General features: G+C 67.2%; 1 protein-coding gene across 1 annotated transcript; it reads right to left on the reverse strand.

The window, feature by feature from the left end:
- Positions 1–1011: 1011 nt before the first annotated feature.
- Positions 1012–19503, reverse strand: RTN4R (reticulon 4 receptor). The gene is made up of 2 exons (XM_069556925.1): positions 19203–19503; positions 1012–2689 (listed from the first exon to the last, which is right to left on the reverse strand). Exons 1-2 carry the CDS (start codon positions 19222–19224, stop codon positions 1290–1292), a joined length of 1422 nt encoding a protein of 473 aa, XP_069413026.1. The 5' UTR covers positions 19225–19503; the 3' UTR covers positions 1012–1289.
- Between the last annotated feature and the right edge of the window lie 6544 nt (positions 19504–26047).

A 26047-nucleotide genomic window follows, 5' to 3' on the forward strand; every position in this document is an offset into this window, starting at 1 on the left:
ACAGACAGATCCCCTCCCCACAGCAGCCCGATTCTGCTCTGGGCCTGGGCAGGGGTGGGGGTCTGAGCCCCCGTGAGGGGCGCGGAGGGCCTGGGAGGGGGAGCGGGGGCTGGTTGCTGAGCACACCCGGTCCGCTGCCCCTCCCCTGGGCTCTGGAGCCCCAGCCGTGCCCACAGGCAGCCAGCTGGCTCCACGGCAACGCTCGCCACCCACCACCCCCCACCCCCACCCCAGTGGACTGCGCCCTTCCCTCCTCGGCTCCCCAGGCCCCGCCCCGGGCGAGGGTGAGGTGGCCACACGGCTCCTCCAGCTCCAGTCCTTAGGTCTAGGTTTCGGAAGCACGTGCGTGTTGGTATTTTTGCCGGTGCTGCGTGTGAGCACACGTGTGGTCCCTGCCCGGCCTGTGAGTGCACGCGTGTACAGAATGGTGCGGGCGTGTGGCGCGCAGGCCCAGCGCCGGCTCTGCCATCAGCCCCCAGACCCAGGGGTGAGGGCGGCACACAGCCCCTGTGGGCCTCTCGCGGCCTAGGGCTCCGTCAGGGCCCCCCGAGCCTACCTGCAGGGTCCTCTGGGGCCCCCCAACCCACACGGGAGCTGGTGGGGGCAGCCAAGTGGTGCTGGGAGGCCGGGACCGCTAGGGACTCCGTGCAACCCCAGAGCAGATGGCCCCACAGAGGCAGCCTCGTCTTGCTGGGCGTGGTCTGCGCTGGAGACACTGCTGTCAGGGCAGCCAGGAGGGAGGGGGCCAAGGCACATGGGGTTTGGCCTTAAGGCCAGCAGGGCTTGGAGGGGCGGCGGCCGGAGCGCTCCAGGTCCCTGCTGGCACAAGTGCTGGGCTGAAAGGGGTCTTGCTGCCCACCCAGGCCACAGCACCTGCAGCAGGCCCCCCTCCCCACTCCCCCTCCACGCACCTTCCTGGGCCTCCGGGTGCCGTGACGGGGGCGGGGCGGCACTTCCCGGCTCACCCCCCTCCCCTGGCTCACAGCACCCCCTAGCCTAAGAGGCCACAGCTTACGAAAAGAGCTCTTTATTCCACATCGTCCAGTATTTTTACACAAGTAAAATAAAATGCATATCTCTATATACTGCGTTCCGGGCGGGAGGCGGCGTTCTGGAACAAACGCCCCGCCGTGCCCTGTAAACATGACGGGTGGAGATGGGGAGGGCAGGCAGGCGGACGGTGGGCAGCGCCGCTAGGGAGGGCGGGCGGCCGGCTGGCTGGTGGTGCGAGGGGACCCCGTATGTACACACACCCAGCTGCTGAGTGAGGCCTTGCGCTCAGGGGCCAGTCAACAGCGCCCGAGCACCGTCCACAGCACCAGCGTCAGAGCCAGGGGGACGAGGCCGCAGGCGAGGCCGGGTGGGGAGCCTGAGCCCTCCACCCCGCCGCTCCCGCCACCGCCACCGCCCGCCTGGCCCAGACGGCACTGGCTGCGTGTGCGGTTCTTGCGGGAACAGCCCGGCCGCCTTCGTGGGCCCGTGGTGGGGGAGCCCGGGGGCTGAGAGCCCTCAGGCTGCACCGCGGTCAGGGGCGGCTCCGCCGAGCCCGGCAGGGTCCCGAAGGGCGAGTCGTTGATGTGCCGGGGGCCAGAGCGGTTGCCCGGTGCGCTGTCGCCGGGTGGGACTCGTCCCTTGAGAGCGTTGCCGGCCGAGGCGGGCCTCCCAGCCTCCAGCACCGAGGCCTTGTCCACGGCGTCCGGCTGGCAGCACTTGGGCAACCCCAGAGGCTCCTCGTCGGCAGGCCCGCCGGTCCAGATGGGAGGGGCCGGCCGCGAGGCCACGGCGCAACCCTCCAGATCGGGGGCGGCCAAGCGCTTGAGGTCACGGCCGGCCAGGCGCGCGGGCAGGCTGCAGGGCAGCTCTGACGAGGAGCCGCGGAACTGCTGCAGCCAGGCCCAGAGCGGGCGCGCCCGGCAATCGCACACCCAGGGGTTGTCGTTGAGCCGCAGGTACTGCAGGGACCTCAGGGGCGCCAGGGCCTCCGCGGGCAACGCGGAGAGGTTGTTGGCAAACAGGTAAAGCGTCATGAGGCGGCCGAGGTCCCGGAAGGCGTGCGGGTGCACGCGCGCCACGCGGTTCTGGTGCAGCAGAAGGCGGTCGAGGCTGTGCAGGCCGCGGAGGGCGCGCTCGGGCACGCTGGGGATGCGGTTGCCGTGCAGGAAGAGGTGCGTGAGGTTGCCCAGGTCGCTGAAGGCGTCGTCGGGAAGTGCCTGCAACCCGTTGTCCTGCAGGTAGAGGTACTGCAGGGCGGCCAGGCCGCGGAACAGGCCGGGGCCCAGCTCCCGCAGGCCGCAGCGGTCCAGGTGCAGCGTGTGTAGCCGGCCCAGGCCCCGGAACGTGGCGGGGTCCACGGCCCGCAGCTGCGCGTTGTCGCTGAGGTCCAGCTGCTCCAGGAGCGCCAGGCCGGAGAAGGCGGCCGCGTCGATGTGGGCCAGCGCGTTTGAATGCAACCACAGGATGGTGAGGTTGCGGCAGGCGCGGAAGCCGGCGGCGGGCACGTACGCAATGCGGTTGCCGTGCAGGAAGACTCGCTGGCTGGCGGCCGGGATGTCGGCGGGCACAGCCTGCAGACCCTGCTGCGGGCAGCTGGTGGTCACCTTGGGTTCGCTGTAGCACACGCAGGCGCCTGGGCAGGGCGCCGCCACCCTCCACGCCTGCAGCCACAGCACCCAGGCCAGCAGCTGGCTTCCTGTGGGCAGAGGGGAGGGCGATGAGGGGGGCGGGGCGGGGCCAGCGTTTGCAGGTGGGATTCCGCCCCTGTGAGTGGGTGGGGCCGGCGAGGGCGGGGCTGTGCGGAAGGGGCTGCAGTCCCTGTGAGTGGGCGGGGCCCTGTTGGGTCTGGGCTTGCAGGAGGGGCTCTGCCCCGGGACCTCTAGTGCGGGGATCCTTGCCCCACCCGCCATGAGGAAGCTGCTGCACCCCCAAACCCGCCAGGGGTCTCAAGCTCCGCGGGAAATCTTGACTGCCACCTGGGACTCAAAGACACGAGCTGCCACGCCGCAGCCACCACTTGGGGTCCACGGGAAGGCCTCCTGGGATGGACACTCACACCTGCAGATGCCAGACAGCCCGTGGGCCTGTGTGCAGTCCCGGCACCAGCAGCTCACAGGCCAGGCGGGGAGAGAAGCCCCTGGCAAACACTGGTGCACCAGGTGGGCCCCACTCACGCCTCAAGCCCGGGGCTACCGCTCATGTCCAGGCCTGTCTTCTGACAGCTTCTGCAGCAGCACCACCCACCCCAAGAAGGTCCTCGCGGGCTGCAGGAAGGGTGGGGCTGTGACCCAGAGCCCCTGGAGCCAAGGCCTGTCTGGATTCCAAGGGGGCCTCACCACCTCGGGAGCTGGGAGCTGCAGCCCCTCGGCCCTCAGCTGGGGTCTGGTCCCACAGCCGGACCCAGGAACCTGCTCCACCAGCCCCTGGATCAGGAGCCCTGAGGGCAGGGGCAGGGGGCAGGCAGGTCCAGGACTGGGGGTGCTGCAGCCCCGCCCGAGAGCCCCTCCCGAGAGCCCCTCCAGGCAGGCATGCTTCCTGGTGAACCTCCGCCTCCTCCCCTCCGCCTCATTTTCTGTCTCCTTCCCAGGCGAGGAGCTAACTCCAGTCCAGCTGCCCCCAACCCTCCCGCCCAGACACTCTCCCAGGGGTTCCGCCCCAGCCAAGGGGGTGCAGCTCCCCTCTTCCCTCCCCCATCGGGGGGCCTCACCCAAGACCTGGAGTGGGTGGGAGAGCGCTCCTGGGTGCTGTCCCCAGGCTGGGCTCACCGGTAGGGTCACATGCCCAGCACTGGGCTCCCTGCCTGTCACCCCACCATTAGAGCCTCTGCTTTGAATGCAGAGGTTCTTTCTGCCTCGGGAGTGAGTCTATTAAAATGTGAATCCCCCTGGGAGGGTTACGGCTTATCAGCTAACACTTGAGTTATCAGCTAACACCTTCGTTGACAGCTAACACCTGCATTGACAGCTAACACCTTCCTTGGCAGCTAGCTAAGAGCAGGATTCTGCAGACCCGAGGCCAGCAAAGTGCTGGGGTTGAAGCCGGGAAGGAGAAAGGAGAGGACCACGGGCCAGCTTCCCCCACCCAGGACTGTGACCTTGGGCTCCCACCCCTTCCTGGGTCCTCTCTGCCTGGGCAGGTGCCGACGCCTGCCCCAAGCCCAGAGGCCCAGCAGGCCGGGTGTGTCCACTGGGGCTGGTCCGTTTGTTGGCTGCTGGGGACACGGAAGTCCCAGGCCCACCCCCTGCAAGCCCTGGATGCCCCTCCCTGGCTGGCAGCACACAGGAGGTCCCCGGGGTGACATCTCAGCTGGCATCCCCTCCCTACTGTCTCCTTCCAGGCCCCCTTTGGGAGGCAGGGCTCGGTGAAGCCAGCTCCGGGACCTCTCACTGCTGTTACCGCAGAATGTGCCTGTGCTATAAAAACGGTACTTCCTGCTCCTAAAACCTTGTGGCAGAGGCCTCTCTGGGGTGGGGGCCGGGCGGGGGGCAGGTCCTCCTCATCAGGCCGGACTCTGGACCTCACCACCACGGCTGGGCCGCCGGCGTGACCAACCCGCCGCATGCCTGCCGACTGAGATTTGTTACCCTCGCCCCCTGACCCGGGGCTCCCAGGCCGGCAGCCACGGTCTGTGAAGTTGTCTGGGTTGAGGTCGGCTCACCACCAGAACTGGCCGTCCCCATGAGGGGCCTCCAGAGGACCACAGGCCACGGGCCACGTGTCTGGGCCCTGCCAGGAGGCAGGCATCAGGCACACAGACATGGCTCCCCTCGCCCAGCCGGCGGCTTTCTGGAAACCAGCTTCTGAGGGTCGGTCCCTCTGCACGGGCCCTGCTGTCAGCACAGTGGCCGGCGGTGGGCCCGCTCCTCGCCTCAGCCGCGGTAATTGGCTCTGGCCTGGCCCCCTTGGGGCCTGCCCGCTGGTCTCCATGGCAACCCCTCTGCTGAGCAAGCAGAGGGGGCATCTCTTTATGAGATAATCAAGCCCAACTTTGGGTTATGTGCTCATAATCACGGCGGGCACCCTGGAACGTGGGGGGCCCCACCAGGTAGTGGGAGGCTGCCCCTGGCCACGCCCCAGGGCCTGGACCCCACCACTCACCTAATCCCTCCCACCTTAGAAGGCGTCCCCACCCCCCGTCCCTCAGCTGTCCCCAGACTGTCTCCCAGCCCATCCCCTTGTCCCGCTGCCCCTCTGTGCTGGATTCCGCTGTCCTGGCCTCCCAGGCCTCCAGGTCTGCCCCCATCAGATGCTCTCAGGCTATGCCCTGCTCACCTGCCTCTCCTTTCTTTCCCCTCAATCCCCCCCAGGCTCCGGCTGGCCGCCCACTGCCCTGGCCCCACTGGACCCCAGTGGGGGCTGGCCTCCTGCACACAAGGTGAGAGAACCGCCCCGTGCGCGGGCCTCATTCACGGAGACCACGGTACGGCACGCCAGGCCCCTCAGGCCCTGCACCTCACGACCCGGGTCCCTGCCAGGCCAGCAGGCCCCTCAGGCCCTGCACCTCACGACCCGGGTCCCTGCCAGGCCAAGGCCCCCTCAGGCCCTGCAAGCCTCACGACCTGGGTCCCTGCCAGGCCAAGGCCCCCTCAGGCCCTGCACCTCACGATCCGGGTCCCTGCCAGGCCAGCAGACCCCCTCAGGCCCTGCAAGCCTCACGACCTGTGTCTCAGCCAGGCCAGCAGGCCCCCTCAGGCCCCTGCAAGCCTCACGACCTGGGTCCCATCCAGGCCAAGGCCCCCTCAGCTTCCCCCAAAGCCAAGCCCTCCTGTCCCGGGGCCTCCGCACAGAATGGCCGGGGTCTCCTCCGGTGCTCTGCCCGCAGAGGGGCGCCTCCAGCTCAGGCCAGGCCTGCTCTGGAGCCGTGGTCCGTGGCTCAGGGCTGCACTCAGGGGAGGACCAGCCCCTGGGGCCTTGGGGGCGGGGGCTTGGGGACCAGACGCTGTTCAGGGTCTCTCTTCCTGGCTGGCTGACGAGGCTGGGAGGCTGGGAGGTGTCGGGCCTGGCGCGGCCTCCAAGGCCATCTGCACCGAAGAGATGGCGCAGGGCTGCCAGCCTTGAGGCCCAGAGCCTCCCTGCGGCAACGGAGAGGCTGTGACACACACTCCGCAGGCTGCCGCGAGGGCCCACCAGCTGGTACAAAAGGCCCGAGTCGGAGTCGCACGAGAACCCATTTTCTTTTCGGTGTGTGAGCCCACCTTCAGATTAGGAAGCTGAGGCAGTGAGAGGCTAAGCTGTGACCTGCTGCCACTCAGAGCAGGTCCTGGGGAACACGTGCGAAACAAGGAGCCACAGGACGGCTGGGAGGGGCAGGAGGCACCAGCAGTCCCGGCCCAAAGGGCAGCCGGCGTGGCCACTCCTGGAGCAGGGCCCAGGCTCGGAGGTGTGGGCAGCTGGCCACGGGTCCTGAAGCCTGGGGTTGGTGGTCTGTGGCGGGCTTGGGCAGCATCCGCCCAGGACCCTCTCGAGCACCAAGAATGTCCCACGGAGGGTCACATCGCCAACCACGGTTACAAGGCAGAACAGGAGGCCACAGCCAGCTTAACCAGGCCAGAAATAGCTCGGGTGGGGGAGGTGTCCACGCACCGCAGAGGGTCACGGCTCCCCAGCGTGGCTGCGCCCGTGCCCCATCCCTGCTGGCCCCACCCGCGACAGGCTCACCGCCCGCCCCCGACGTCCATCTGTCCCCCTCGGTCATCGCTGTTTCTCATCCTCACCGCCCACCTTCCGTCCGGCCGGCAGGCACAGACACGCTCAGTGCGGCACACGTGGCCAGGCCGTTTCGGGCCCCTTGCCCAGCTTGGGGGTGGGTGGTGGGGGGGCATGGGCTGACCCGATCCCTAGCGGGCAAGGTGACCCCCTGTGGCAGGAGGGTGTGGGACACGGGGTTGAGCAGTGGTGGTGACAGGCCCGCTGTGGGCAGAGCCCGTGACGGGCAGACCCGGGGTGAACGGGCCCGGCGGTCTCCGGGGGACTAGCGTGTTGCCTGTTTTACAGGCGAGGGGGTGCGGTTTTGGGGTGGCGGGTGGGGCACCCGCTCACAGTCCAGGAACTGGCAGGCGTGCCAGTCTCGGGGGTCCGGGCACTGAAAGGCCTGCCTGAGCCGCAGAGAGCCAAAGCTCCTACCGCTGCCTCAGCCAGCAGCCCTGCCTCAAGCCCCCGATTTCCAGCCAACACGCACCTGGGAGGCAGTTACCCAGAGGGTGATGGGGGTGGGGTGGGTGGAGGGGGCCTGGCCACACAGAAGCGGGGGGCCTGGGTGCAGAGCGCACCCACCCGCGTGCTCTGAGGGTGGCTTGGGCGTGGCCCTGCTTGGACCCTGTGGTCCAGGCGCACGCTAGACCCCGCCACGTGGCGTCGGGGGCTGCCGGGGCCGTGGAACCCAGCTGGCCGCAGGCAGACATAGTGCGGAGTGCACTGGAGCCGCCGCAAGCGAGGACCCAAGAGCACCCTCTGACAGGCGGGACGCGGGGTGCGCGGGCTGCAGGCCTTGGAGCCGAGCCTGGGCTGCTGGCATGCAGGGCTTGGGACCCCGCCCTGTCCAGGCACCTGCTCTTCCACGGCGCCCACCTCCCCGGGGCCCCACTGGGCAGGCGGCGGGGGGGAGGGGTGGCGCTGATGACACCACACCGGAAGCCTGGTCCAGCCCCAGGACCGTGGTGCAGGCCATACCCGACACCCAGCAGGGACTCAGCAGGCACTTCCTCCTTCCACCACGCACACCAGCAAACACTGGCTGCCTAATTACCTGGGGGCCTCTGTCCGCATGGCCCGGCTTGTCAGGGTCCTGGGCTACTGTGAGGCAGCGGCCACGGTCGGCTCGCGTCCCCAGTGGACGCTAATGAGGAACCGGCTGCTGGCCGACATGCCCCTGCCCTGGGGGGCCCAGAGGCGGGGCATGCCCCACGCCAGGGCCCAGGCCCTGCTGCCACACAGCTACCACCAGGCCCACCAGCCTACCCCACCGCCATCCACTGCCCGCTCCTGTCCTGGACCGGATGCCGAGCCTGGCAGGGCAGACAGCTGGCTCCCGCCCTCCCCCATCCTCCCGGGACCTTGCCTCTGCGGTCAGCTCGAAGCTGACCGTTCCCGCGAGGCTCTTGTTGGCCGCCTCCGGCAGGGCCACTGCAGCGTGGGAGCCCACGCCCGGGGCCCACACTTCGGGCGTGCACTGTGGGCACGCACACACACGTACACACGCCCTCTCTGGACGTGTGCTGCTGGGGCCTGGGTGATCTGGGCTGAGAGGTGAGCCTGCTGGACAGCCCCGGGGCTGCTGTGGCGAGGGGGCGCCGGCAGACGTGGGAGCCCCAGGGCCGGGCCGAGGGGTCGGCCGGTCTTCGTGGTGGGAGCTGATGGGCTGCCGCCTCTGCGGCTCCTGAGCCCTCGGCCCTTGTCGGCATCGGCAAGGAAGCCAGCGGCAGCCTCTGCAGAGCAGGACTTACTCAGCTCTGAGAAGACAACGCTGGGCTCTGGAGGCTCTGGACCGCTCACCCTGGGGATCAGCCTGTCCTGGCTCTGGACTGCTGCGGTCACCGCTGACCCGAGGGGCAGCGGGACTGGGAGCCTGCTCCTGCTGACCCAGGAAGGCCAAGTCTTCCCAAACGCTCCTGACCGGGGTGGTCTGCGCTCCGAGACGGGCTTACCCCGGGCAGGGTGCTTGGGGGCTTTGAGCGGCAGCGCTCGGGTGGGGCAGCAACCAGCAAGGGAGACGGTGGGGAGCAGCGGCAAGGCCCAAGGAGCGCCCCGGCCAGAGGCAAGCGGGGGGCCCGGACCCTCAGCCCGAGGCGCTGCCACTGGCCAAGGCTACCACTTCCGGGTGACCGTGTGTCCACGGGAGGCTCCGGGGAGGCCTGCTGGCAAGGAGGTCCTGCGTGCCACGGCCTCTCCCCTTTCCTGACCAAGGTGCCCCACTTTCATTATTTGTCCTTAAATGGGAAGAGCTGTCAGCCACAGCCTGGATCCTGACGTTGGGGGAAGTACGTCAAACCTGGCTCTCTGTCCCCTCCTCCCACCAAGTGGGTGCGTGGTGCTGGCGGGCCAGAGAGCGCCCTGCTGCCCGTGTGACCCGGCCCCGAGCCCCGGAGTGGGAGGGACCCCCCTGCCCCAGCGCAGGGCAGACGAGAGGCAGCCCCGAGCACTCCCGCACCAGGGCCGTGGGTCGTGCAGGGCTGTCGCGGGAGGCCCTTTCTGTCCATCCTGGCACCCAGCTTTTACACGCGCCCAGCGCCAGCGGGCCTCCTGGGAACACCCAAGGCACCGACACCCCTCACTCCTGGGGGCTAAGCTACATGTCTCCAGTGCAGCGAGGAGATGGCCATCAGCCCCACGCCTCAGACGTGGGCGCAGAGCCTGATGGAGGGGCAGTGACCACAGGGAGCCAGCAGGACGCTCAGGGGCTTACCAGGTGACCGGGCACAGCGTGCAAGACCGCCGCCTGCCACACCAAGTGACCAGGGCAGGCCCCGAGCCCCAAGGGACCCAGAGAGCTTGTTGGGGAAGCAGCCCCTGCGGCGGATGAGCCGCTGAGCGCCCTGCGCAGTGCAGGCTCTGGGCTCCCCGACCCCCTGAGCGCCGAGCCCCCTGCGCAGCGCAGGCTCTGGGCTCCCCGACCCCCCGAGCGCCGAGCCCCCTGCCCAGCGCAGGCTCTGGGCTTCCCGACCCCCTGAGCGCCGAGCCCCCTGCCCAGTGCAGGCTCTGGGCTCCCCGACCCCCCGAGTGCCGAGCCCCCTGCCCAGCGCAGGCTCTGGGCTCCCCAACCCCCCGAGCACCGCTGCCTCAGCCCAAGCGTCCCACTCCGTGGGCTGCCCAAGGTGGACCCCAAGGAGCGACGGCCCTGGTCTCTGCCATGGCCTCTGGGACGTGCAGAGTGGCTCCTGCCTGATCACCCACACCCACCAGTCGACGGCCCCTCTCTCAACAGAGCACCCCACCAGCCTCCATGCCTCCCTGGTAAACACTACCAGAAAACCAGGTGTCTGGAAGAGGTGCCAATGCTGACAAAGTGGAAATGATTCTAGAGGAAGCAGAAACTGCGGTGAGTAGATGGAAACGGGAAATCCAACTGGTGTCCTCACGGGGACAGAGGGGGCCATACAACAAGAACAGGGTGCTATGAAAAAGGAGCCGGCAGGAAACAAGAAGAGCCCCGGGAGCTAAAGATAGGCCTGCTGAAGTCACAGAAATCGATGGGAAGTCTGGAAACCAAGGTCAAGGAAGCCTTCCAGAAAGAACAACAACAACAAAGACAAGAACGGAAGAGCAACAGACGAGCACGGAGCCAACACCTGCCTCAGGAAACTCCAGGAAGAAAAGCAGACGACGGTGATGACGAGAGGGGAGCTGCCGAGGAATGGCGCTGAGAACTGCCCAGAGCTGGAGACCCCCTTGGGCGAGTGCCTGGCACGACGTGGGACATTCGTGGCGCGACCTCAGGCCTCAGGGTCAGGAGAGGAACCGCGACACGGCTGCACACTCACTCTGGAGTCGGCCACGCGGCTTAGACCTGCTGACGTTCGAGGGCTCACAGGCTGGTTCTTCACGGGGCCTTTTTTAGACAGTGGAATGTGCTTCAGCTAAAACTGGACGTGAACCCAGAAAGAGAGAAATACAAACCCCAAGAAAGACTGGGCAGTGAAGGGCAGTCAGGGGCAGCTGTGAAGGGACGGTCGCGTGCCCGGCCCGGGAGGGGATGGCAGGTGAAGGCCTGGAGGGAGATACTCCCTCCACCCCGGGGAGAAACCAGACCGCCAGCAGAGTGCCTGCCGTGGCACCTGGGACAAGGGCAAAAGGCAAAGTCAGCTGTAAACTCCAGGAAAAACCAAGGGCCATGCCAGAGCGAGGGGTCACCCCCCTGTGGCCACGCGGTGATGAGCAGCCGCGTGGCCTGGGTTAGGAAACACTGGCTATGAATTCAACTGGTAGCCTCGCTGGCGAGTGTGCTAGAGAACGGCGCCTGGGGGCGGAGCCATGGACACGTGGGGGTAACCACCTGGAAGAACGGGGCGCGTGGCGGCAGCAGGTGGGTTGGAGGAGGACCGCGCCCCAGAGCCCCAGGACCAGCCTCCCAGGGCCCGGCGCAGGCTTTAACTCTGAGCAAGATGCGGCCGACCACGGTGTTATCTTTTTAAAAAGACTGCAGGCTTGGCAGCGAAACCTCAGAAACAGAGATAAATAAAAAGAAGAAAATAGAGCGTCTCTGCCAGAAGGTGAAGAGGAACGTGGGTTAGAGGCAGCATTTCCAAGGTGCGGGGCGGGGGAGAGACTGGGGCTGATGCTCCCCAAGCCTCCGGCGCGCGGCGGGTGGCTGGCTGCTCCTCAGCCGTTGCTCGGCCAAGGATGGCCAAGGACGCCCCCGGTCTCCAGGGAGCGTCAGGCGCTCGGCTCCGAGGCCTTGGAAATCCAGGCTCTCGGAGGGATCGCTTCCAGCCTGAAGATCATCCGTGCTCCGGGCCCCTCAGAGTTCCCCACCCTGGGTGCTCCCGGGTCACAGATCCGACCCCTGACCCCAGACTGGGGACCCTTAGGAGCAGGGAAGCTGGGGGAAAACCCCCGGGGCCTTGGGGTGGGGGTCCGCTGACCTTGGCAGAGCGCGGACAGGCCTCCCCTCTGCCTCTATGCGAGCCCCAGTCGTGTGCCTGCATCCAAACGCCCGGCGTGCGGAAGGGGTGGGTGACATGAATAAGTAATTGCTCTTTTATTAACGAGTGATAAATTATTCCTATATGATTGTGTGATAACTCTGCCTTATTTGAAATCAATTTGGGATGGAGCTCGTTGGCGGCTTCTCACCAGCGAGGGTGGGAGCACCGGGTGCCGCTGCTGGTGGAAAGCAGGTCAGGGCACTTCGGCCGCTGTGCCAGGCGCCCCAGGGCGGGGCAGGCAGGCTGGCCTGGTTTCCTGAGCACCCACCCCGGGGCCCAGAAGTGCCTGAGGCCGAGGTCGGGCTGGGGAGCGGCCCCGGAAGGCCCCGGGCATCGCTGGGGATGCCCTGCAGCTGGGCACCGGGGGCCACCTGCACGTCACACCGCTTGGCCCTGCTGAGGCCCTGCCTCTCGCCCACCTGGCTCCCACCCGGGCCTCTGTCCTCTGCCCAGCCTGACACACTTTTGCCTTTTCGCCCAGATTTTTCCTAATTTATTTCACGTCCTCTCTCCCTGCTCAGCCCGGGGACTCCAGCAACCTCGGGTTCTCAGATCCGGGTTTGTGGTCTGTGAATGGGGCCTGGTGCTGAAGGGAGGGCTCCGCAGAGGCACCGAACCCCCAGGCTGCTGCCCGCGAGCAGGTGACGAGTGCGGTCCCTAGGGCCGCCATCTGTCTCGGCTGTGGCGGGCCCTTGGTGATGTCCGGGAGGGACGCAGCAGGAGCGGCTCTTTGGGGACAGTTTTTCTTTTGCAGATTCTCGCGCAGGAAGCCAGACGCTCGTCACACCTGTCCCCGTGTCAGCCTCTGCCTGGCAGAAACTGGGGCTGAGGCCGGGAGATGATGTGAGGCCTGGACCTGGCCAGGGACCCTGCGCCTGCTGGTGGGAGCTTGGAGCTCGCCACCCCCACCCCCACGGCCCCATCCGTCCAGCTCGAGTTCCCCTCACCCCTCCCTGCACCCCTCTGGGCCCCCCTACTCATCTGACCCCCACCCCGCCCCCGCCCTCCCAAGCCCCGCACGGCAGCCCATCCCGGGGTCCTGGGGCTTCTGCTCACGCCAGGAGTCCCCGGTCCTGGGCCAGGACGGGGTCCCAGTGTGGCCTCATTGGGGGCCCGGTGGGGCCCAGGCCTCAGGCTCCTCACCAGCCTGCCAGCGCCCATGCCAGCTCCTCTGGGGACCCTTGTGGACTTTCAGGCATCTCCCTGGGACCCGAGGGCCTGACTATGTCACAGGAATCTCAAGGTCCCCGCGGCCCTGCATGGGACCCTGCCGGGGACGCAGCTGGAAGCCAGACGCCCTCAGGAACCTGTCGGGGGTCCCCCTGCCCCTCATGTCGTGTGAAGCGTGGGGCACAGCTCTCCCCACCAGCAGGGCTGAGGAGGGTGCTCCCCAAGCCTGGCCTCAGCTTTCAGGCCAAACTGACCATCCCGAGGGGAGGCTGCCACGTGGCGGGTGGGCAGGTGGGTGGGGGCCTGGATGGGGCACACGGGTGGGGGCACCCACACTCCCGTCTGAGTGCCACCTGATATCCTGGGGGGCAGGGCAGGACATGGGGGTCTCAGGCAGCACCATCACAGCCTCTTTTCCCATAGCATGGCCCAGCGCAGGGCAGGGGGTTCCCGGCTGAGCAGAAAGGGGCCCCAAGAGCTGGGACAGTCAAGCCCCCAGTGGGGCCCTGGGCAGCAGTCTCCACCGACTCCCTTCAAAACCTCCTGAGTGGCAGGGAGGCCCAGAGGGCGAGGGGCCTGCTGGGGCATGGCTGGCCTGGGGCCAAAGCCCAGGCTCTTCACGCAGGGCCCCTGCGCCCTCGTGGAGAGCACTGCCCGCACGTGGGCACCCTCTGCAGACCTGCACCCTGGGGGCCACCTTGGGCACCCAGCCTCTGCTCAACTGCCACTGGCCCCAAAGACCACTGGCACCCGGGGCCCTGGGCACTGACTCAGGGCACTCTCTAGGGCCACCCCACCGTTCCTGCATCCACCCCAGCCTGCGCCCAGACGCCAGCCCTGGGCTGAACTTGGAGGCGTGGACGGTGGGGAGGCAGGTGTGTGAGTGCCAGATGCTGGGACCCGGGAGCCAGAGCCGAAGAGACTTGCCTGAACGAGACCCCGAATGCAGGCCTCGTTGAGGGGGGGCGGACACAGGAGAGTTTGGGACAGGAGGAGCCTGGCTGGCAGCGAGTTTTAGGACAGCGTCTCAGAGCCTGAAGGGAAGATGAGATGGCGGCGAGCACACGTGGGCGTCCGTGGCCACGGGCCCAGGAGTGGGCCAGTCCGCAGCAGACCCCCGGGGAGGGATACAGGAGGCGGGTGGGGAGGGGTCCAGCTTGACACTGGACTTGCCCTTGGGGAAGGGTAGTGGGAGGTGGCCAGGACGCTGGCCTTGGGCCTGGATGCAGGGGTGGAGGGATGCGTGGTACAGGGCAAAGACCACCAGACAGACTGAAGCTGGGGAGCCTGAGACCCCCAGAGAGGCACGTGGAGGGAAACGGGTATTGAGCTGCCAGGGGTGGCAGCCCAGGGGCCTGAGACTCCCCTCATCCGCACACGCCTGGCACACAGCCCGGAGGCAGCGGACATTTGTTAACCAACCCCTGGGAGCTGAGGCCCAGACGGCACTCCGTGGCAGGCCAGGCTGAGGCCTCAGAGCTGGCCCTGCTTGGCCGGCCCGGAGGCCAGCAGGTCCAGGGGCTGTGGACTGCTTACTGGCCTCGAGCCCCGCCCCGCCCTGCAAGTCCTCTCTGTGTGTGCTGAGCACCTACTTGCTACTGGAGCAGCCACAGGACGCCACGAGCCAGCCCCCTGCCCCCACGGGCCCCACACACACACCCAGCACCACACACACCTCTGACTCAGGGCGTTTTCCCACCCACGAAGGCACCAGGCCGGGAGTTGGCCGCCGTGGGTCATGGACGAGGCCTCTGGTGGCCGGGAGAGGGTGGTGCTGCCCAAGGTCACACAGCAGGCCGGCCCTGCCCAGGCTGATCCAACAGCCGCCAGACTTCAGGCCGGGGAGAATTCTGGCAGGTCCCCGAGCCTGTCCCATCTGGGCTCTGGCGGGAGGTAAATAAAGGCACCATCTCAGCAAGGTCGCAAGGGTTGGGACAGACCAGGGACACCGTGCTGGGCCCAAGCAGTTGAGGGGCAATCTGAGAGGGCTCCCTGGAGGAGGTGAGGGACCCAGGGCCCTGCAATGGCTCGAGCCCCTCAGTACCCCACCCCTTCCTCGATGGGCCCCTCACCCATCAGCTTCAGCCTCAGCCTGACATTTCCCGTGACATTTGCTGCGAAGAAATAGAGCCATAAACCCAAAGGTTAAATTTGCACATTGCCTGCTGCCAGGGGAACAAGGCCCCCCCCGCCTACCAGGCCTGTGGCCGCAGGGCTTGTGCGGGGCAGCCCGTCCTCCCCGGGGCCCTGGGTGCAGGCCTGTGGCCGCAGGGCTTGTGCGGGTCAGCCCGTCCTCCCCGGGGCTCTGGGTGCAGGCCTGTGGCTGCAGGGCTTGTGCGGGTCAGCCGGTCCTCCCCGGGGCCCTGGGTGCAGGCCTGCGGCCGCAGGGCTTGTGCAGGGCAGCCCGTCCTCCCCGGGGCCCTGGGTGCAGGCCTGTGGCCGCAGGGCTTGTGCGGGGCAGCCCATCCTCCCCGGGGCCCTGGGTGAGGGCCCCAAGGTCCCCCTCCAAGCCCTTCCATTGGGTCTCAGCCACCAGTTCCCAAAGCAGGCTCCTGGGCACCGCCGGCCCTGAGCGTGCTATACAGGGGGCCCGTCAGAGGGGCTCTGCCCATCCAATGCCCTGCAATAGAGAAGCTCCATCAGCACCTCCTACCCAGCCAGTCCCAAACCTGCCTGACCACGAAACGCTCGTCCAATCCCCCCAACACTCCATGGAACCAAGATCCCCTGGAGCCTGCTCTGTGATGGTGTTGGGCCAAGGAGCACCCTCCCCCGCCCCGGGGGCGCCAGGCGGCCGCCTGAACAGAGCTGAGTCAGCTTGGGACACCCCGCTTCCTGTCCTGGGCTCCCCATGTCAGCATGGGCCTGGCTGCACGTGCCAGGGCATGGCTGGGGCAGGCCAAGTGCCGGGCGTGAGTGCGGCTGCCTGGCTCCTTCAGCTCCACCTCTGGGTTAGGGTGGGCAGGTGGCAAGGCAGTGGCCAGGGCCCCCATGGCCCACTGTCCACCCCAGGCCTGCTAGGAGATGGCAGTTAGGACTCTGCAGGCCCGGGGAGGGGGCTGTCAGAAGGCAGCAGGGGAGAGGCCGGCCCACTGCGCCGGGGGCACCAGGGCTGGACCAGGGTGCGGCCAGCAGGCCCAGGCGGGGCGTCAGAGGCCCTTGGAGCCCGGCTCTGGGCAGGTGGGCTGGGCTGGGCCAGGCCCCGCCTCCTATGGGGCCCCTGCGTGGGGTGTGCACCCGGTCTCTGGTCCTGCTGCCCAAGCGGCCGTGGTGAGAGGCCAGGGCCACGTAGGACGCATGACTGAAGGCAGGTCCTCAGAAAGGGCTTCCACCCTCACCCGCACACCCGGACACACAGGAGCGGGTCCTGTCATGTGCAGAGTTTAAGACACAGAGACCAAGGAACAAACTGCGGCAGAGGATGCCCGGCCAGTCCCACAGGCTCTAGCGATGGTGGAGACGCGGCTGCGGGTGCTGCCTGCCCTTGGGCCCGGGTGGGTGCTTCCAGCTCCGTGCTCACCTGCCCTTCAAAAGCACTCAGTCCTAGCAGCTCGAGATGGGCAAGGGCCACGGTCCTCAGCTGCTGGGTTCAGAGGGGGTCTGACAGGCCAGGAGAGCCGGGGAGTGAGTGAGTGAAGGGCCACCCAGGAGCAAAGGTGGGATCTGAGGACCAGCCGCTGGGAGGGGAGGAGCGGGTGGACCTGGGGGCCGGAGGTCAGGGCACATTGACTGCAGAGCCAAGAGCAGTCAGGAAGGCCAGGACGGGGCCCAGGGGCGGGGGAGCCACTCACACCTACGCCCCACTCCCAGCGACACCTCTATTCTCCCCTCGGGCTCCTGACCCCCTGTGCATGCACAGACTGAGGCTCTGTGAGGGCTTTCTGGCTACAGGCCCTGGAGAGCTGGAAACACAGCCCCCCCCCCCCCCGGGGGGGGGGACTCCCCTCTGCCTCCTGGAGCCCCAGCATGTCTCCCACAGACCCCCTCCCCGAAAGACCTCCTGCTGGTTGAGACTCCCAGCCCAGGGTCACCTGCCCCACCTTTCCTCCATGACCACAGGGAGAGCCAGCCCTGACCGCAGGCCCCCGGCTGGCACTGGTCATCGCATCAGGAAGCTAAAGCTCAGGGTTCAGCAGCCTGGTGTGGGGGACACCCGTGGCCATGCCCACCTCCCGCAACACCCTCTCTGCCTTCGGCCCCCACCTAGCCCCCCTCTCCAGCTCCCCAGGGGCCTCCGTGGGCCTTTGTCCCTCTTAGTGGGGAGCGCCCTGCTGACAGTGCAGGACTCCGGGAGGGCTTCCCTGTGTGGGGCTGCGGACCAGCACAGGGCGCCGGCGCCCCCAGCAGGCTGCAGGCAGAAGCACTGGGGCCAGCACCCTGTGGGGGCCTCACCCTTCACGTGTCCCTAGCTACTCCCGAGGGAGGCCTGATCACTGACCCATGTCCCCAGTGAGGTAAACCGCACACCCAAGGTCACACCACGCCGGTGGCGGAGCTGGGACCACATCCGGGCCCTGATTCTCCTGCCATTCCACACCCAGGAATCGGGGTCTGTGAGCAGCCTCCTGCCTCACGTGGGCACTGGTTCCTCTCTCACCTCCAGTGGAGCAGGAGTGGGGAGGGTACCCACTTTACAGATGGGAAGACTGAGGCTAAGAAAGGGAGCAGCTAGCCCCCACTGCCTGCCCCATCACGGGACCCACCCCACAGCCTATAGGGACGAGCTGCTTCTCCTCATTCTATAGACAAAGACTGGCCCTGTTGGAGGGGGCCAGGTGGTGTGGCCCCACCTCTCTGAGCCCTGGCCTGGGGTCCTGCTCTCCACGGTGAGAGCAGGTAACCTGCATGCTTACCTCAGTCCTCCATTCCAGCAGCTGAGGCAGGTGACCCACCACAGAACCCCTCACTCAGAGGATTCTCGCTGTGGAGACCACCAGCCACCGGGGACAGAGCCTTCGTGAGGTCACCGTGGGTCAGCTGTGGGGTGGGCCTATGCCCTCCCTGAACTGGACCAAGTGGCAGACTCCAGGGCATGCCAGGGGCTGGCCTGTGTGTCACGGCACTGAGGCACTGACCTCGAGGTGGGAAGTGGGCCTTCCCCACCCAGGGGGGTCCCAGCCCCCATCAGCTAGCTCTGCCTCAGCCTGGGGGGACGGGGGCAATCAGACACCTCTTTGGCCTCAAGCCCAGGGCTGGGCACTGAACTAGCTCCCAGCACATGGTTCCTGGGGCTCTGCCACAGACCCGGGTGGGGGGAAGCCGGCCGTGGCCTGCCTGGGCACACAGGGCGCCTGCACCGGGGCAGAGGAGACACGCCGCTGTGCTCACAGGAGCACGCGGTCATGAGAGCAGAGACACGCGTGCAGGCGCACGTCTAGTTCAGGCCACACAGGCTCCGGGGCTGGGCACGGAGGATCCCTGGACACCGGGCGGCTCCTCCAGCCGGATTCCCCCACCCTGAGTTCCGGCTGCCCGGCCTCCCCGCCAGGACACGTGCTCCGGTGCGCCCAGCATGAGCCCACTGAGGCGACCACAGCGCCCGTGCTATGTGCACGCGGGGCCGTGGGCGTGCGGGCGGGGGTGGATGTGCACCACAGCGTGTGCGCGCGTGCACGCGGGGCAGCCTGGCACGCGTGTGCACATGCGTGTGCAAGTGTGCAGCCTTGTGGACATGAGCACGTGCAGAGAAACGTGTGCAGCCTGCGGCACCACGGACATGAAGGGGGGGAGACCAGGGGCGCACCCTCCAGGAAACGCATGCCCCACCCGCCCCCAGCCCTTCACACCAGGTAGAGGGGAAGGGTCCCGCGGGAGCCGCCAGGGAGGGGGTGCTCGAGCCCCTCCACGTCCCGAGCCCCTCCACGTCCCCTGCCCCTCCGCGCAGCCCGCAGGGGCCCTCAGGTTGCGGATGAGGGGTGCTTGCCTGCACCTCTGCTCGTCCGCCCCCTGGGTGGGGGACAGCTCTGGGTCAGCCCCGCCCTCCGCGCCCTCTACTGTCGCCGACGCCCCCATCATCCCGCTGCGGTCTGACCCCAGAAAAACCAGAGGTCCTGAGCCGAGTCCGCGGGGTGCGAGGAGGGAGGCAGCTGGACACCCCCACCCCTGCTGGGTGCCCGCGTTTCTGCAGACCTGCTAGTTAACCCCTTAGCGGCCGGGCGCTCCGAAGCGGGACCCACCCTTCCCGACAGCGGACCCCCACCTTGGCCCCGCCGCCGGCCCCGCCACCGCCGCCAACTTTCCCGGAAAGCGGCAACTTTTCCTGCCGCCGCGGGCTCCGCCCTCCCGGGGCCGGGCGGCACTGCGGTGACCCTCCGCAGCCCCCGGAAGCCCGGGCGCGCCCCGAGTCTCAGGGAGGGGCGCCCGGATCCCGCGCGCGGCCGGCCCGGGCGCGGCACTCACCTCTGGCGGACGCCCTCTTCATCGTAGGGGTCGGGCGGGGCTCGTCGGGAACCGAAAGTCGCTCCGGGGCCGGCGCCCGTCCGCCCGCGGCCGGGTCCGCATCCAGGCGCCGCCGCTCCGGCCCGGCCCCGGCCCGGCCGCGGGACGAGGCTGCGCGCTCCGCCCGGTCGGCTGGGCTGCGGGCGGCGGCGCGGAGGCGAGGGCGGCGGGCCGGGAGCCGATGAATGTTTTATGGGATCATGTGGTTTGACGCGCGAGCGCTCCGCCGGGTCCCCGCCGGCCGGGCCGGGCGGGGCGGGCCGGGGGCGGGCCGGGGCGGGGCCTGGCGGCGGGCTAGGCGCCCACCTGCGCGCGCCGGGCCGGGCCGGGCCGGGCCGGGCCGGGCCGGGCCGGGCCGGGCCGGCGGGAGGGGCGTGGGCCGGGGACTCGGGCTGGGCGGCGGGGAGGCGCTCGGCCCGCCCGGTGCAGCGGCGCCGCGCGGCCCGGACAAAGGCGGCGCGTTTCTAAAGAGGCGGCGGCCCCTGCAGGCGGCCTCGGGGATGGCGGTCTGGCCGAGCCGGCTGGGGGTGCGGGTCGAGGGCGTGGCGGCCCGGGCTCGCGGCGTTTGGGGTTCCGGCGTTTGGGGTTCCCCGAGCGGCCAGCTACCTCTCAGGGCTTTGTCCACAGGCCGGGGAACGCGGGGTGCGCCTCGGCGAGGCCGACGCCCTTCCTCGCTTCAATAAACGCCGGAGGCCAACCCCCTCCGCCAGCAGCCCTTTGCTGGGGTAGCCTTGTTCCATTTTTCAGTTGGAAAACAGGCTCGAAGCTTCGCCGACTTCCTAGGGCCCCACCTGTCTTTGTGACCCAGGGATGGGGCTCAGGCTCAGGCCTGCCCCTACCTCCACAGGTGTCCGCCCCCACCCCGCCCCGTCCCCTCCCGTGGATGTCGTTTCCTGCCCAGGAGGTCCTCTTCAGAGCCCACTTGCTTGGTGCCCCCCAACCCTGCCCAGAGTCAGGCCAGACTCTAGGGCCAGAGAACCCACTGACGCACCCTCACACTCCAGGGACACCTGCACAGCTGTCCTGCCTTCTTCTGCAGGGGGAGCTCTCCTGAGTCTTCAGCCAGCCCCCGGGTCAGCATCCCTGCAGGCTGGCCGAGGGCCGCATGGATGGGGACTCGCTGGCAGGGCGTCCCTGGGATCCTGTGCTCGGGGCAGCCTTGGGTCCTCCCTGTGGCTGCAGCATCCTGGCTGAGGGCTTGGGAACCCCCCTGGGAACCCAGCCAGTGTCCCCCAGAGGCTGAGGGGCTGATGACTGGGAGGCCTGGCACGTTCTGCCTCCCCATCAGGCCTGCCTCCCTCCTGACCGCAGAGGAGGCTTGGGCGAGGTCGGCAGAGCATGGGAGAGCAAGGCCTGCTGGCCTTCCCAGGGCAGGTGGGGCCTCTCTGAGTCCAGTGTTCCCGTCTGCACACAGAGTCACAGGCAGCCTCACGGGCTGGACACCACTGCTGGTGCCTGAACCCCTCCAGTGCTGCATGTGGCACCAACTTTTGCCCGCTGCACCCCAGTCACCCTTGTTCCAGGCTTGGCTTACTGGGTCATTGTGGAGCACACTCGATTCCCAGACACATGGGAGGTAAGCGGGAGTCAGGATCCCTAGCCTTGGTGTCCTTGGGCCTGCCCCCAGCCACACATGCACAGCTGCCTCCCCAATGGATGCTGGGTGCCACCAGTGATCCTTGCCGCCACGTGGAGGCGTGTCCCCCACTGTGCAGGCGGGGAACCTGCGGTCGGGCTCACAGGGTTGGCAGGAGGCAGAGGCTTGTCCCTGGTGTCAGCCCTTCCCCCACGGCTCCTGCATGTGGCGGCAGCTCCCAGACCGCGAAGAAGCTCTCCCCTCAGGCCCACCTGAGGCCAGAGGACTGGCCGCGTGACACTCAGTGGCCGTCATTCTGAGGTTAGGGCAGGTGTGGGCCTTGACCCAATGCTCCTGGGTGGCTGTAACCATCTAGGTCCCCGGGTGGGCCCACCGCTGCTAAAGCTTGTACCCTGCCTGCCTGTAGATTCAAAGCCCTTCCTGGCAGCAGTGGGGGGCACCCGTTCTGGGGCCACACGTTTCACCCACCGAGCTCAGATGTTCTGGCCCTTCTGGCCTGGGGCTTGGGCCTGCCACGCACCCAAAGGTCTGTGTGGTGGGAATGGGCTGAGGCCTGCAAGCCACTGTGGTCTGCAGGAAAGGACACTGGGAGACTGTGTCTCCCAAGTCAGCACCACGGCCAGCGCCGCCCCCCCCCCCTCGTTGGCTGCCCAGCCTGGGAGATGACCCCTGTGTGGGGGCCATGGGTGTTGGCTGGGGAAGGGGGAGATGGGTGTGGACCTGCAGGAAGAGGGGTGCTGGGCAGGGCTGGGTGGCAGGTCAGCCTGCCTCCAGCAGGAGGCTGCAGGGGGTGGGTGTGTGGTAAGGGTGTGGGTACACCCAGGAAAGCCTAGGGGACGTGCTGCAGCCTCTGGGGGTCAGCAACTGGGGCCAGAGCTGGAGACACCATGGGAAGGGCCTGGTCGCACTCTGCAGACCAGCTGCTAGGCTGCCCAGAGGGGATGAAGAGACGAGAGACTGTGGTCCAGGCCACACCGATATGAGCTGCCCAGGATTTCTGGACACGTGTCTCTGGGGCCGGGAGCCTGTGGACACCTTGCCTCTCAGGGCTGCACAGCCTGTCCCCCAACCTGGGCTGAGCTGCCTGAGCTGGCCCCACAGCTGCCACACACAGGGAGTGGCCTTTGTCAGCTCTCCCGCTCTGCCCCTCTGGTGAGGCCACATTCCTGGCTGCCTCACCCCCACTCCATCCTGGGGACCAGCCCCCGAGATCAGCCTGTCAGGCAGGAGAGGCCCTGTGGGCTGTGTGACCTCGGCCCAGGCCCTGGCCTCGCTGAGCTCGGGACAGCACGTGGATGAGGTGGACACTGACGCCTCCTGGCCTCCACCCCTGAGGGGGCACGCGAGAGTCTCCCTCAAGCCTCCAAGTCCTCTGGCACAAGCCAGCCTGGACCAGGGGACACTTCCATCGTGGCTGGTACCGGGTGATGGGTTTGAACCTGCTCGGAAACTCCCAGGGGCCGTGTTCCATCCTCAGAGACAGGCCTGCGGTGGCTTTGCTCGGTGGCCGGTGTGGGACTCGGAGCACGTGGTCCCCTGACGGCTGTCTGGGGAAGGATGGGGGCACGGGGCGCGGCTTCTGCTGCACGCACGTCAGGCCGCCCAGGATCACCTGAGGAAGGACCTGATTCTGCCCAAGTGCTGTTCCAATGTGACCCTTCCTGGCACTGAGTGGGTGGCTGGGAGTGTTATCCCAGTGCCAGGGAGCTGGGGGGTGTTGGCCTGCCATCTGGCCTCTCAGTGGAGGGCAGCTGCCTGCTCAAGGCCCAGAGGAACTCTGTGCCAGGCCTGCTGAGTGCATCATCCCCTTCTGTGCTGTGGTGCGGACACCACCACCACCACCCACCTTACAGACAGGACAGTGGAGGCCGAGGGGACTTGGGTAGACCCACCTCCCGGCAGCCCCTCCCGCCGCTTCACCTAGACGCTCCCTGTCCCCCACCCCAGCCCCAGGGCTACAGAGGGTGTTCTGACCCCTGTCACGATAAGCCCTGTGCCCCTGAGGAGTCCCTCTGCCCAGTTTTGCTGATATTAGGCCACCATTAATCCACTTCCTCATCTCTTATTCATCAAAGCCACGTGCAGCAGCTGCCGGAGCCGTGCAGGGAAGGGGTGACAGCTCGACCCCCGGCAGCCAAATCCCCTGCATCCCGCTGGGCCTGCCCAGCTCTGAACACCTCCAACCTCCACAGCAGTCAGAGGCCTCTTCCCATTGGGTGGCCTCAGGGGTTCACCCTGCAGGGAGTGCCCCTCCTACCCACAGGAGGTGTGTGCATGACACCATGGTGGCCCTCATGCAGCCCCAATCCCCAGTCTCATGGCCAGTGTCTGGGATGGGAGCCTGGGCCTGGGGAGGGGCTGCGTGGAGCTGTGGCCCTGGCCCCTGCCCCCTGCCCCTGGCTGCACCTGCCCCTTCTCCTGACTCCCAGGCTGGGCTGAGTCCCCGTGGGCAGGCGCAATGTCCTGTCTCAGAGAGTGTAGGACGCCAGCCCCTGCCTGGGCACCAGCTGGGGCCAGGCCGGGGCCTGAGTAGGACACTCCTGGTCCCCAGGGAGCCCAGAGTCTGTGCAGGGGCCGCACTCTGGAAGGCAGGGTCCCCAGGCTTCGCCCCAGGCGGCAGGCTTGATTCGCGCCCCTCCCCCACGCCTGCAGGGAATGCGGATCTTTCCAGAGCCACCCACCCAGCAGTGACAGCTAAATCGGGAGCCGCTGTTCACACCAGGAGCCCGGCAGTGGTCAAAACCGGGTCGGGGGAGGGGGCACTGGGCCCACAAGCGCCCAGTAGGCTGGGGAAGGTGGCCGGGGCTGCCAGGTGGAGTGAGCATGAGTGGAGGGTAGGGTGGGCCATGCAGACCCACCCGGAGCCATAGGGAGAGGCTCCTGTGGGGCCGACACGGGCTGAGTGAGAACCCAGTGCTGCTTTTCCTGGGGTTCCCTGGACCCTGAGACCTTCTCCAGGTTGCCGCAGTCCATGGGGCGTGAAGACTGACTCCATTCTCCGGGTGGAGGGGCTGAGAGCAGGGTAGGGCCAGTCCAGCTGGAGCTCAGCCCTCGGCCCCTGAGTGTACTGTGAAGTCCCTGGCCCTCCTCCCCTCAATGCCTTCATCCACTCCATTTCTCAGTCGTTTAGTCATTCAACAAACACACTGAAGGCCCACTCCAGATACCCTTAAGTCTCTCCAGACTCAGGTCCTCTCACTCTCACAGGATACAGATGGGGAGGTTGAGCTCCAGAGGGAAAGCCTTGTCCTGGGGTCACTTCTGTACTGAAGGGTCACCCAGAAGCCCGCAGGGACTGACATCAATTTGAGCAGGCAGCTGAAGCAGAGCCAGCTTGGGATTCACCCACCGCCCCGACACCCTGCTCGGGGGCTCAGCCTGAGGTCCCAAGGCTCTGCCCCTGGCAAATGGCTCTTCACCCTGGAGCCACAGGACAGAGGGCCATGCCCCACACCCCAGCCTATTCTGGAGCGAGCCTCGCCTTGCCTCCTGCCCCATGCCCAGGGTCACAAGCAGGGAGCAGGACAGGGCCCAGATCTTGCCTTCAAGTGACAGAGGCCTCAGTGGCCAGTCCTGGAGACTAGAGTCCTGCCTGGGACTCTCCAGGTGCAGCTCCAAGCTTCCCTGTCTGTTCCACCAGCCCTATCGCCCGCCTTCCCCCGGGGCTGAAGGGCGTGTGTGCAGTGTCTGGCTTGAGGAGGGGGCTCTAAGGCGCTGCAGCAGCAGGCAGGCCTCTGAGACCGGGGTATTTTTAGCCAGGATTCCTGCTGACAGGCCAGGCTGGCCGAGGTTTGCTGCCAGCCGCAGAGGCGCTTCTCCCAGCCTGCATCAGGACACACAGGGTCTGCCCCCCAGCCCGGCCCCTGCTCTGGGCCCCTGCCCCTCACCCATCCAGGTGCAGCCTTCCAGGTCAAGGGGCTGGTTCCTCCCGGGGCGGGGGGAGGCTCCCCCAGGTCAGACACTCTGGGAAATGAGCCTGGCCCTGGGGGAACGCTGAGTGCAGGTGAGGGGAGACCCTGCTACGGAGCCATCTGCTGCCCAGGTCCTGGGCCTCGGGCTCGGGCTGCCACTCCTGACCCTCCTGAGGGTGGGGTTTCTTGGAGGCTCCAGTCAGCGCGCGGGCTCCCGGCTGCAGGGTCTGTCCGAGGGCCCCCTGGCTGCTGCCTCTCTGCCCCGCTGCCGGCCCCTTCCGGAACGACTAGTCAGCAGAGTGGCCAGAGCCATCAGCCCCAGGCCCGGCTCCTCGCCCCCCGGACACCCCTGCCTAGTGCCGCCCACCTGCTCCGGCCACTGGGTCTCTCTAGTCTGTCCTACAGGGTGGGCTGCTATGCATGTGAGCACGGGGCCACGCCTGGGCCCGCAGAGCTTCCTGGCTCAACCAGAACCGTGTCTCTTCCCACAGGCAGGAGAGGACACACAGGAAGGTACTGCGCCCGGGCCGAGCCCTCCGCACGCTCCACTCCCCAGGGGCAGGGGCCGAATCACGGTCCAGCACGCTGGACAGCGCCGCGCCTGCGCACTCTGCGCGAGGGCGGGCAGGGGGCGGGGCCGCTGGCGCAGGTCAGGGGCGGTGGCCTGGCGCGGGGGTGCGTCGAGGGGGCCCCGCTGGAGTGCCGACTGGTGGTTCTCTGGGTAAACCAGGAGGCCCTGCCAAAGTAATTCTGAGCAAGCAAAGAAACCCAGGAAAAAATTTTAAAATAAGCATACTGAGGGAGACAGGCCATGTGGGATCCGAAAATACACTCTAGAACACAGTAATTAACACAACCCATGGGCAGTCAGATGATGGAAGAGAAAGCCCAGAAAGAGGCTTCCGTGCGAAAGTGAGACGGGAGCAGGTGAAATCTGGGAGGAGGAACGGATTATCCAATAAATAATTCAAAATATATAACAAATACATCATTTTAGGACAACTAAACAGACATTTGGGGGATATGTTTGGATTCCCTACCCCACTCCTGATACTAAAATAAGTTCCAAATGGACGACAGCTTTAAAAAGTATAATACCCACAAAACTACTAGAAGAAGAAGGAAAAAACCCTGTAAACCGAATCATTCCAAGAATTATACAAAAACCAGAGACGGATATATCCAACCTCGTAAAAATAAAAGGCAGATGCTTGGCAGCGAGTGGGGGGCACAAGATAAAAAGATAAATAGCGTACTGTGGGAATATCCGCGTCTCACCTCACAAAAAGACACTTTCT

This window comes from Ovis canadensis, chromosome 17 (assembly GCF_042477335.2).
Source record: "Ovis canadensis isolate MfBH-ARS-UI-01 breed Bighorn chromosome 17, ARS-UI_OviCan_v2, whole genome shotgun sequence".
NCBI lineage: Eukaryota > Metazoa > Chordata > Mammalia > Artiodactyla > Bovidae > Ovis > Ovis canadensis.